This window comes from Schistocerca gregaria, chromosome 2 (assembly GCF_023897955.1).
Source record: "Schistocerca gregaria isolate iqSchGreg1 chromosome 2, iqSchGreg1.2, whole genome shotgun sequence".
Taxonomy (NCBI): domain Eukaryota; kingdom Metazoa; phylum Arthropoda; class Insecta; order Orthoptera; family Acrididae; genus Schistocerca; species Schistocerca gregaria.
In genome coordinates this window covers 104481002-104494452 of record NC_064921.1, presented here as the reverse complement: position 1 = coordinate 104494452, position 13451 = coordinate 104481002, and the positions used below count along the sequence as shown (strand labels likewise).

Sequence of the window (13451 nt, the reverse complement as noted above, 5' to 3'; positions counted from 1 at the left end):
CTGCCGTACGTTTTGTACGAAAGAAGGTATACCGTTTGGCAATTACATTGACTGATTCTTTGAAATATGCATCTAATGCAGACAAAATTTCTTCGTAGGACAGAGTTGCTACGACGCGGCGGGGAAATAATTTGACTATCACACGGTACGTTTGTACCCCGACGGAGGAAAGGAGAAAACGCTGCCGCTCGTTACCTTAAATTCTGTATGCGGCGTGATGGAATCCAAATTGGCTGGACCACTACGTCCAACTTTCCAGTGCAGCATCAAAAGGTCGAAACGTTGGTGCAACTGCGTGTTGGGGCTGCGTTAGCGGTGAAGCGGCTGCTGCCGCATCGTTTTGCATCGCACGTTGACCCTGAACGAGCTGTCCAAGGCCATCCAGTAAGGCCTGCGTCTGCTGATTCTGTAAGCGATAAAATTCGGACAGTACATCTGGAGATTGTGGCGAAGCCATTACACAAGTATATCAGGGCAATATCGATAAGAACGCGGTTTTGCCTCGTCGCCAATGTTGTGGTTGGCAGGAGAGCCAACACAGTGTTAATAAAGGAGACCGAAATGCACGCGTTTTAGCTCACGCAGGCGGGCGTGAGGTCTGGAACATGACAAGGGAATTAGAATTGAGAAAAACGGACGTAGCTGGTGGCGTACTTAACTTTAATCCATTAATGATGAACGTCGCTCTTGACATTACATGATTTACAATATCAGTAGAAACTGATAATGGCGCCTTGCTAGGTCGTAGCAAATAACGTAGCTGAAGTCTATGCTAACTATCGTCTCGGCAAATAAGAGCGTAGAAGTCAGTGAACCATCGCTAGCAAAGTCGGCTGCACAACTGGGGCGCGTGCTAGCAAGTTTCTCTAGACCTGCCGTGTGGCGGCGCTCGGTCTGCAATCACTGATAGTGGCGACATGCGGGTCCGACGTATACTACTGGACCGCGGCCGATTTAAAGGGTACCACCTAGCAAGTGTGGTGTCTGGCGGTGACACCACAGTATGAATTCATGTAACCGATATGCAAATAACAAGTCCATTCTTTACACATAGCACGCAGTTTCAGAGATTTTCACAGGGAGGCAGCAAACGCCAAACGCCGATACTACAGATTTCCGGATTGGTCGCCTTAAACGAAACGTCATTCTCCGGTTTTAGAAGAGCAATGCTGATTGGCAGACGATATTTCTGACACCTTGAGCTGAAGGAGTAATGGAAGAGACCGAAAGATATACCCCTTCATGTCTGGAGTGGAGAGGCGCCGTTCCGTTGTCGCTCTTGGAGCCAGGAACAAGTCTCTCCTCAGTACTTCACTGGGAGAGCACCTCTGACGAGAGCTAAGCGAAGTGCGACTCTATATTGAGTCCTTGCGACTAAGCGTTGTTCACTGTGTTGGCCGACACACGGTGTGAACGGTGTGAATGGACAGAGTTATAGTTAAACGCCTGCAAGCGAATTTTTGAGTGGCATCGTGGTGGACTGGTTATCTGACCGGTGTACCACGCCAATAGTTAGACTAGGGGCGAATAGGAATCCTTCACTTCATCAAGGCGTAGGGAGAGTTTGATTGGCGAAGGTCAATCCAGATACAACGAGAGTTATGTTATTTGTCAGCAGCGAGCGGCGCAGACAGCAGTTACCGCAGCTTACGGTATTGTGCGCTACAGCTATTGCGAGCCCCATATTTTCTCCACAATAGAGCACTTCACTGCATTTTACACGCGTCAGCCTCGACCGTACCTAGCAACATTCTAAAGGATAATTATTCAAGTTGAGTAGGTGCGCCTCTCAGCCATTCTGCCAAGTCAATAACAATCTTAAACTTTGTATCAAAATTTCATTAGCGAATCCTAACCTTGAGAGGTAACTTCACGTTCCAAAAAGAACTTGTTCAATTTCTAAACATTCATGGTGGTGTCTGATTGTTCTATATCGTGTCTCCCTACCACTTTCGCGCAACGACGCTCTGAGCGTGTTTTTTTAGGGAATTGACTAGTTTGAACCTGGGACCTGTTGCTGGTAAGGAGACGCCAGACCACACATGACATGTAGGCCATTCTGCCAGGTCAATAACAATCAAACTTTGTATCAAAATTTCATTAGCGAATCCTAACCTTGAGAGGTAACTTCACATTCCAAAAAGAACTTGTTCAATTCATAACTAAAAGTACCATTGTGAATTCTCACAATTTTTGCAAAATAAATAATATTTTTCGTTAGTTTCATGTGTGGTGTCACCGCCAGACACCACACTTGCTAGGTGGTAGCCTTTAAATCGGCCGCAGTCCTTTAGTACACGTCGGACCCGCGTGTAGCCACTATCATTGATTGCAGACCGAGCGCCGCCACACGGCAGGTCTAGTCTAGAGAGACTCCCTAGCACTCGCCCCAGTTGTACAGCCGAGTTTGCTAGCGATGGTTCACAGTCTACATACGATCTCATTTGCAGAGACGACAGTTTAGCATACCCTTCAGCTAGGTCATTTGCTACGACCTAGCAAGGCGCCATTTTCAGTTACTTCAAGAATCTGCGCAAATAATATTGTGACTCATGTACCATTAAGAGCGACGTTCATCATTAATGGATTAAAGTTAAGTATCAAACTAATTATGTCCGCTTTCTGAATTCTCATTCCTTGTCATGTTGCAGACCTAACGCAAGTATAGTTCTTCCCTCCTCACGCCAGACTGCGTGAGCTAAAACGCGCGCATTTCGGCCTCCATTCGTAACACGGTGTTGACTCTTCTGCCAACACATCATGTTTTTCTTACACTAACTAGCACTATTCCAGTACCCAAGTATCCCACTAGTTACGTAAGAAATTTTGTGAATTTTTGTGTCATTTCCTTACAGCGGACGACTCCAGAAGATATTTATTGTTGAAAGTTTTTCAGGTATTTGTCTTTAGAACGTTACAGCGTCTGTCTGACTTCTGTAGTACTGTAGGGGTGGAAATTGCATCTTGCAGGAACCACAGGGTAAAGGGTACATCTCAGATTAATCCGTTGCGCAGAATAACAGAATAGCAGATCAACCCCACGCTCGCACCACATATACTTGCTTCGCATAGTCAAATTAGAAGATTGGACGTGTTGAAAGCTCAAAAAGTATTAAGACTCCTTCACACAGTGGAAGTAAAATTATGTCTTATGTCAAAAGAATTATTTCAGATATTGTCGTTTTGGTATAGATATATCAGTGGATAAATATCGCCGGTATATTTAATCAAAAGTGCCTGGACACCTAGCTGAAAATGACTTACAAGTTCGTGGCGCCCTGCATCAGTAATGCTGGAATTCAATATGGTGTTGGCCCACCCTTAGTCCTGATGACAGCTTCCACTCTCGGAGGCATGGGTTCAACTAGGTGCTGGAAGGTTTCTTGAGGAATGGCAGTCCATTCTTCACGGAGTGCTGCACTGAGGAGAGGTATTGATATCGGTTGGTGAGGCCTGGCACGAAGCCGGTGTTCCCAAACATCCCAAAGGCGTTCTACAGGATTCAGGTCAGGACCCTGTGCAGGACAGTCCATTACAGGGATGTTATTGTCGTGTAACCACTCCGCCACAGCCCGTGCATTATGAACAGGTACTCGATCGTGTTGAAAGATGCAATCGCCGTCCCCGAATCGCTCTTCAATAGTGGGAAGCAAGAAGGTACTTAAAACATCAGTTTAGGCTTGTGCTGTGATAGTTGCACGGAAAACAACAAAGGATGCAAGCCCCCTCCATTAAAAACAAGACCACACTATAACACCACCGCCTCCGAATTTTACTGTTGGCATTACTCACACTGGCAGATGACCCACACCTTGACATCGGATCGCCACATTGTGTACCGTGATTCGTCACTCCACACAACGTTTTTCCACTGTTCTTCAATGGTCCAATGTTTACGCTGCTTGCAGCAAGCGAGGCGTCGTTTGGCATTTACCGGCGTGATATGTGGCTTATGAGCAGCCGCTCGACCATGAAATCCAAGTTTTCTCACCTCCTGCCTAACTGTCATATTACCTGCAATGGATCCTGATGCAGTTTGGAATTCCTGTGTGATGATGTGGATAGATATCTGCTTATTAAACATTCCAACCCTCTTCAACTGTCGGCGGTCTCTCTCAGTCAACAGACGAGGTTGGCCTGTACATTGTTGTGCTCCACGTGTCCCTCCACTTTTCCACTTCATTATCACATAGGAAACAGTGGACCTAGGGATGTTTAGGAGTCTGGAAATCTCGCGTACAGACGTATGACGCAAGTGATACCCAATCACCAGACCACGTTCGAAGTCCGTGAGTTCCACGAAGCTATCCATTCTGCTCTCTCACGATGTCTAATGACTACTGAGGTCGCTGATATGGAGTACCTCGCAGTGGGTTGCAGCACAATACACCTAATATTATTGACTGAAATCTAGTGTCTCAACGTTATGTCATAGAGATCATGCACTCTCATGTGTTACCTCCCACGTGATAGTACCGTAGTGCTATTTTTTAACAGGACAATGCTCACATGGAATCTGGCACTATGATTTTGCCGCGTGATGTCGACTTTCTTCCAACGTCAACAAGAGCGCCAGACCTGTCCCCAGTAGAATATGTCTGGAACCAGCCCATATGGCAAGCGTGTTCCACTGTCAGTATCCGGGATTTCAAGGACCAATTACGGCAGTTGTTGGCCAACTTGCTTCAGGAGAAGATCCAGACTCCTTATGACACCCTTCTCAACTTAATCAACTAATGCATCCAGGTGAGAGGTTGTGTGGGGTCCTGCTGATAAGTGAACCCATGCTGCCACGTTCTTTGTAAATTTGATTCTATAGCATAATCATGGAAATAACATCACATACGCTTTCAACCCATAAAGTTTTATTCCGTTTCCTTCACCATTTCTGGGTGCTTCGCTTTGTTTGTAAGGCAGCGTAGAATGTATGATAAAACAGGAAGGTATAGACTGATGTACTTAAGGCAGAAGTATCATGGATACGCTGCCTGAAAATTTTTGATGAGGCTAAAACAACCCCCCACAAATTTCGATGTGTCCATTCATTTTCTTTGTGCATTTGTATGGTTCAAATGGTTCTAAGCACTGTGGCACTTAACATCTGAAGTCATTAGTCCCCTAGACTTAGAGCTACTTAAACCTAGCTAACATAAGGACATCATACACATCCATGCCCGAGGCTGGATTCGAACCTGAGACCGTAGCAGCAGCACGGTACAGGACTGAAGCACCTAGAACCGCTCGGCCACAGTGGCCGGCCCAAGGCTTTATATGATGCGCTTTAATAAGTATTGCGCTGTAAGTTCTCCCTACAGTAGAAAATATGTATTTTACGATATTTAATGTTTAATGTATTCATACGATGTATGTGAGTGTTTGGTAGATTCTAGCAGATTTCTATACTCAGTCTTTCTACTTGTGCAATAATGTACCCATTTTTATAAGTGGTTTATAAACATAAACTTTGTAACTGGCAAGATGATAATATACAGCACGTTTAGTGGACATTGCTATTCCTAACCTGTCACTGGCGCCACAGATGCACTTTGTATTACTACTCACTCCTGCGTTTTATGTTGTTGATGCATTTACTCTGTAGCATTGATGTAGATACAAGCTATAACCATCTGTTACATATCCTGTAAGTGACGCTATTTTGTAACTGTAGATTACGTTCTACAGATATATGAAACTCTTTTGGTTTGTGAGCACTGTGCCTAATTATTTTGATTTAATCAAGCAATAATGTGGATTCGGGCTACTTGTGCACAATATACAAAATTTTCTGGCATTCCGACTTTCCTATATCCAAGAGCTTCCACTGTGAAGAGCCTCATGGAGTTTCAGATGTTATTTAATTTTTATATGATATTTATGATTTGAGTTTAGGATACGCTCAATCTTACTTTACCATTCGATGATTTCACTTGCATCATGCAAAGCATCTCTAATAGTGTAGGGAGTTACTTTTAATGATGCAAACAATTCTGAAGTGGTGATAATTTTATGACTGTTTGAATGTGTGGTGCCAGCTATAGGAACGTGATCTGAAGTTGAGTGTGAAGCAAAGGTATGCAAGCAGAAGTATTCATCTAGGAGAACAATGGTACAAATTGAAACGTCCCCTTAGAAAAATCATACAAGACTGTACTTAAACTGACACACAATATTTTTAGCACAGCGCAATCAGACTTTCAAAAATCCCTACAAAAGAATGGCCCTGACTAATTAACCTATACGTTTCACAAATCACTTACCGCACAAAAATCTTCGTTACTCGAACTACTGCAATACAGCGAGCGCCACTACTGCCAGCTAAATAAAAGATTCAAACTACGGAAGGCACTAACTACTGATAGGTATAGTTGTCAAATGAAAGATTTTGTCAGAAAACAAACAATGTATTTACCTTGATAGTCATAATACATATAGCAGTTTATGACATCCATTCTCACAAATGTACTGTTTCTGATGGACGCATCTCCAGATTATCCATTCTCAAAAATCCGCCATCTCACTTACCCACACCCACCACTGCTGGCGGCTCGCCTCCAACTGCGCAAAGCTACGCGCTGTTCACATCCAGCTGCCGCTGCCCAACACTACAATGGCAGACAACAATGCAAACCAGCCACAGACTGCACACAGCACAGCCAGTGATTTTCATACAGAGCGCTACGTGGCGTTACCAATATAAAAACCTAAACAGCCTACTTACAAAATCACTACAACGTTGTCTCCAATTATTTGACTGGCCAGGTGCAAAGGATCACCAAACCTGGTTAGCATGTGTGAGACATGATGGGGTGACGTCTGTGATACATGGAATTTAGTCTGTCGGTATAGAGATTGCGATGCATACCATTTATATACAGTGAACAAAAGCTCATTCATATATGAAAATTTCTTAATGGTGATGGGTTTTCATTTTCCAGAAGTAACTTTTCCATCTGAAGACAAGTATGAAACTTTTTGCAGGATGATCACTGGCACAAATTTCGACAGTCCAAATTAACGTCTGGGAGAGTGGTAACTAGTTGAGGACTTGGGAAGTCACTAGATATTCTGTTGACTAGATTTTTGTCCGAGCAGATGTATAGACAACACTAAAATTTCCATTTTCCTATCACTTCGGTATTACACTAGATTCTTGCTAATCCGCCCATTTGTTGCACATATGAGTGCCGTATTGGCGGAACTGCGGTATTAGATAGTGTCTTAAGTTTAGTGTCAAGTCTCTGGCATTATACTTTATTAAATCCAAACATATGTTTATTTTCATAGAAGACTTTGAGTTGATACATGTACAGTAGTATCACTCGGTACGGAAAAGGCCCATAATTTTTTGCTGGAACAATGATGATACGCAGTGGCAGTATTGTTTAACAGACAACGGTCTTATGAGCATTACGTCGGTATTGCACGCTTCTGATTGTTGCATAACGTACACTAGGCTTATGTCTGCACCTTCAGCACCCCGGCAGTGGAAGAATTCTTCATGTTCTCTCGTGCTGTAATCTCATCACTGTCGTCACGAGTTCCCTGTGTGCTTTTGAATATTTCGTCGTATGTTAATGTTTGGTCATAAATAGTTGCTCGACCAACATTGTACTCAGCAGAAACGGATTTGTGCGAAAAACCCCAGTCGAACTTTTCTCAAATTTCGAGCTTTCCCTAGAGGTCTGGTATACAGCGTTTGCTGTTAGAAGCCATGACGATGAACCGTAAAGAAAAATGGTTCAAATGGCTCTGAGCACTAAGGGACTTAACATCTATGATCATCAGTCCCCTAGAACTTAGAACTACTAAACCTAATTAACCTGAGGACATCACACAACACCCAGCCATCAAGAGGCAGAGAAAATCCCTGAACTCGCCGGGAATCGAACACGGGAACCCGAGCGTGGGAAGCGAGAACGCTACCGCACGATCACGAGATGCGGGCACCAAAAAGGAGGTCACAATATCAAATACTAGTAGCATTGTTTCACATGGCAGTTACCTGACAACATTGTTGCACAGGAGAATTTATTTTGTATGCGCCATTTCTGCTTGAACGGCTAGATTACTGAGAGGCCGAAATCGTGCGGACCGGATTGGAAATTATTCTAGAGCAGGGGCTCCCAACAAAATTTTCTCGAAGATCCCCTCATCGAGAATGATTGGTACCTTGTCATATCACAGTATCAAGTACCTAAAAAAACCAAATTAAGAGTCTTTTTATACGTTTTCTATTTTTGGTACTTAGAAAAAACATTGACGTATTCATCATTGAAAAAATATTGAGCAGCCATAACAAAAAATCTGTTATCATACGAAATATATTTAATATACTTTTAATTCTAATAGCATCTGCCGGACCCCTCCAGCATAGCTCGCGGACCACCTGTTGGGAAGCAATGCTCTAGAAAATTAAATAATTAATGTTTGGATAAGGCCTAGGAAGAGAATGTTATTTAAGTTTGAACAGAAATGACAATAGTACGTAGATTTTAATCAAACTTGTTTATTTCAACACATTTAACAACAAACAACATGATATTAACATGATAATTTTGTACCAGAAAGTTGAAACACAGAAAGACATTTAACAAGCGTGAGGAGGAAGATAGAAGATGAAATTTTTGTAGTGCGAGTGGATGACGTAGATGTTACCAATGTAATGGCAGACTAACCGTGGTAAGGCAGGGGGTGGGGGGCGGGGGCGGGGTGGGCGGGAAGACGCGGAGGCTGCGGGGGCGGCGGCGCGGGGTGACCGACGCGCTTCACGACCGCCTGGAAGCCGTTGTGGTCGTCGGCCGTGTACTCGACGATGCGGGTCGTGCCGTCGGCGTCGACGAGCGAGTAGGCGCCGGTGACGCGGTCGCCGTCGCGGTGCTCCCACTGCGTCTTGGCGTCGCCCGTGTGGCCGTCGCGCACCGCGTAGTCGAAGCGGTACTGGGGCGGCGCCACGTAGTCGTAGATGATCTCGTGCTGCGGGGGCGGCGGCGGCGGCGGGGGCGGCGCGTGGTGCAGCAGCCCGGCGCGGGCGGCGGCAGCTGCGCACACCACGAGGACGACGACCACGGCGGATTTCATGTCGGGGGAGGCGGAGGTGGCCAGCGAGTGGTGCCGGCTACCGGTAACGCACCGGCTTATATATGGGGGCCACACTTGGTGCTAAAACCCGGGGAAAGTGGCGTGCCGCGTAACGGGCGACCCGGGCACCAACCGGCGACAGCGCAGCGAGAGAAGGGCGCGCGGCCTCCGCGCCTTATCTCGGCACAGCCAGCCTCGCTCAATTCCATTCCCGTCTCGAGCAGGGCTGTCCGTGTCCACTACAACTGTATCTGTACAAGCATTCCTGACAGCATTTCCTGACAGGCGAAGGTAGGCTATCAGCTGTAAGTTGCCGCTCTCCATCTGAGATCTTAATATGACATGCAGGATGAACATCAACTGCAGAAGATTTTTACCAAACACTCAAACTTCCTATTTCGGCACCTTATTAACGTCATCTCCAAGCCCCTATGCGTTCCATGAATAGAGAATCAGATACATCGATGCATGCGTAATCAGAGACCACAACAACTCAACATTTGTTGTCATCAAGTCTTCGAAGTACTCACTCCATAAAAAAAAGTCACAGAATCCTGGTATTGATGGCTGAGGTTCTACCTGCATCGATTTATCTGATTCTCTATACATGGAGTGCAAAGAGCACTGAAAATGGCATTAAAGAAGTGACGATACTCGTCGTGTAAATAAAGTAACTTTTGAAAACATGGTGTTGCAGAAGAATGCTGAAGATTAGATGGGTAGATCACATAACTAACGAGGAGGTACTGAATAGAATCGGAGAGGAGTTTGTGGCACAACTTTAACAGAAGAAGGGATCGGTTGGTAGGACATATTCTGAGATATTAAGCGATCACCAATTTAGTATTGGAGGGAAGCGTGGAGGGTAAAAACCGTAGAGGGAGACCAAGAGATGAATGCACTAAACAGATTCAGAAGGATGTAGGTTGCAGTAGGTACTGGGAGATGAAGAAGCTTGAACAGGATAGAGTAGCATGGAGGGCTGAATCAAACCAGTCTCTGGACTGAAGACCACAACAACAACAACAAAGCTGTTTGATGACTGTATCTTTTTTTCGTATATATCTTACCGTCCGCTGTCCCGTATCGAAGATGGATCAACAGAGAACTCAACAAGATGTTGATTCATTTTATTAACTGTGGATGATAAACTGTAGTTGTCATTTCAATTGGTGAATCATTTGGGTATGGAGCTGGTCTCCAGAGCATATTGGTAGCACCAGGCCTCAGGTCCCGTAATGATGCAGATATCCAAGAACGTCTGACCACAGTGCTTCAAGCGATTCCACAAGGAGCGTTGATCAATTTCCAACATACAACTGATGTCAGAAGTTTGATGTAAGTAATAATGACTGCTTCGAAGAGCAGTGAGGATGTTTGGTTTGTAGCTCTTGTTTTCTTTATCTTTGGAGACCATTTACCTAATTTTTCAGACGCACTTTGTACATTCACAAACCAAAATCACCTCTAACGATCCTCGGCAAACAAACTGAATAAACTCTGAGATTTTTCTTCAAGAATTTCCAACACATACTTCCACCAAAACACCTTCAAAACCGACACTAATAAGATGTATTCCTTCTGTTGCATAAGCTATTGTTCTCTTAGTCATGTTACACTGCGGCACTCAGTTAATCAGTAAGTATTTTCGCCTTATTGCCATGACCGTAAGAAGAAAATCTTCATGGCACACACTAGTAACCCATTAACTTTTTAATTATGAAGTAAATGTTCCACTCTGTTTTAAAAAAATGGCTCTGAGCACTATAGGACATCAGACGTCATCAGCTCCCTAGAACGTAGAACTGCTTAAACCTAACTAACCTAAGGACATCACACACATCCATGCCCGAGGCAGGATTCGAACCTGCGACCGTAGCGGACGCGCCGTTCCTGACTGAAGCGCCTAGAACCACTCGGCCACGTCAGCCGGCTCCACTCTGTTTGTGTAGCTTTTGTGGAACTTAAGATAAACGTAAATACCACTCACGGATTAGGCCTCAGACCAGTGCCAACTGCTGCCTACAAGGCAGGACGAGAAACGATCTTTGATCATGGGAAATGTGATCTGCATGTTCCCAATTCCTCCAGCCTTTATTGCCAGTAGATGAATCCTGATGACCCCCCCCCCCCCCCCGGTTGTTTATTCAGGTAACTTCCCATTTGACCTCACGAGTCTGAGTGGACCCCTTTCCAGACCTCGGAAAAAGCGAAGTAGGTACCGCTGATCGAACCCGGGTTCTTCTGCTCCAGCGACGCTAATTATCCGGTTGCGGAGGCGGTTTTTGAGTAAATTTTGATCCATATTACAAGTGTATTTTCGACGTACGAACACATCTCCAACTTTAATGTTGCCTTACGTCCATTGAGCATGATTTTTAATATTTATTCTGTAATGTGATGTATCTCAAGTCAAAGTTAGTGACTTAACAGAGTGTCTAGAATATTCAAGTTATGTGTGACTGGGGACACGGAAGGAGCCTCCTACAAGATCGAATAAAGATCGGTAGTCGCTGGAAGCTGTATGCAGCCGCCTAATAGTTCTAAAACCTATACACCAACGAGAAACATAAATGTAAACAAAAGGTCCTTTTCAGAACCAGTCTTACAAATTTCAATTAACATTGAAGGTTTATCTCCAATAATCTACATCTAAATCTACATCCATACTCCGCAAGCCACCTGACGGTGTGTGGAGGAGGGTACCTTGAGTACCTCATCGGTTCTCCCTTCTATTCCAGTCTCATATTGTTCGTGGAAAGGATTGTCGGTATACTTCTGTGTGGGCTCTAATCTCCCTGATTTTATCCTCATGGTCTCTTCGCGAGATATACGTAGGAGGGAGCAATATACTGCTTGTCTCCTCGGTGAAGGTATGTTTTCGAAACTTCAACAAAAGCCCGTACCGAGCTACTGAGCGTCTCTCCTGCAGACTCTTCCACTGGAGTTTATCTATCGTCTCCGTAACGCTTTCGCGATTACTAAATGATACTGTAACGAAGCGCCCTGCTCTCCGTTGGATCTCCTCTATCTTTTCTATGAACCCTATCCGGTACGGATCCCACACTGCTGAGCAGTATTCAAGCAGTGGGCGAACAAGCGTACTGTAACCTACTTCCTTTGTTTTCGGGTTGCATTTCCTTTGATTCTTCCAATGAATCTCAGTCTGGCATCTGCTTTACCGACGATCAACTTTATATGATCATACCATTTTAAATCACTCCTAATGCGTACTCCCAGATAATTTATGGAATTAACTGCTTCCAGTTGCTGACCTGCTATTTTGTAGCTAAATGATAAGGGATCTATCTTCCTGTGTATTCGCAGCACATTACACTTGTCTACATTGAGATTCAATTGCCATTCCCTGCACCATGCGTCAATTCGCTGCAGATCTTCCTGCATTTCATTACAATTTTCCATTGTTACAGCCTCTCGATACACCACAGCATCATCTGCAAAAAGCCTCAGTGAACTTCCGATGTCATCCACAAGGTCATTTATGTATATTGTGAATAGCAACGGTCCTATGACACTCTCCTGCGGCACACCTGAAGTCACTCTTACTTCGGAAGACTTCTCTCCATTGAGAATGACATGCTGCGTTCTGTTATCTAGGAATTCTTCAATTCAAACACACAATTGGTCTGAAGTCCATATGCTCTTACTTTGTTCATTAAACGACTGTGGGGAAGTGTATCGAACGCCTTGCGGAAGTCAAGAAACACGGCATCTACCTGTGAACCCGTGTCTATGGCCCTCTGAGTCTCGTGGACGAATAGCGCGAGCTGGGTTTCACACGATCGTCTTTTTCGAAACCCATGCTGATTCCTACAGAGTAGATTTCTAGTGTCTAGAAAAGTCATTATACTCGAACATAATACGTGTTCCAAAATTCTACAACTTATCGACGTTAGAGATATAGGTCTATAGTTCTGCACATCTGTTCGACGTCCCTTCTTGAAAACGGGGATGATATGTGCCCTTTTCCAATCCTTTGGAATGCTACGCTCTTCTAGAGACCTACGGTATACCGCTGCAAGAAGGGGGCAAGTTCCTTCGCGTACTCTGTGTAAAATCGAACTGGTATCCCATCAGGTCCAGCGGCCTTTCCTCTTTTGAAGGATTTTAATTGTTTCTCTATCCCTCTGTCGTCTATTTCGATATCTACCATTTTGTCATCTGTGCGACAATCTAGAGAAGGAACTAGAGTGCAGCCTTCCTCTGTGAAACAGCTTAAAAAGACATTTAGTAATTTGGCCTTTAGTCTGTCATCCTCTGTTTCAGTACCATTTTGGTCACAGAGTGTCTGGACATTTTGTTTTGATCCTACCGCTTTGACATAAGACCAAAATTTCTTAGGATTTTCTGCC

The 13451-nt window shown here is 44.5% G+C and overlaps 1 protein-coding gene across 1 annotated transcript in view; it reads right to left on the bottom strand.

The window, feature by feature from the left end:
• The window catches only part of LOC126335662 (inactive histone-lysine N-methyltransferase 2E-like), a 44399-nt gene extending 34997 nt beyond the window's left edge, over positions 1-9402 (bottom strand). Inside the window, exons 1-2 of the mRNA XM_049999117.1 lie at positions 9212-9402; positions 8676-9115 (exon numbers count right to left, since the gene is read on the bottom strand). Coding sequence (XP_049855074.1) covers positions 8676-9115; positions 9212-9402 — 631 coding nt within the window. The remainder of the gene's footprint in view (positions 1-8675; positions 9116-9211) is intronic.
• Between the last annotated feature and the right edge of the window lie 4049 nt (positions 9403-13451).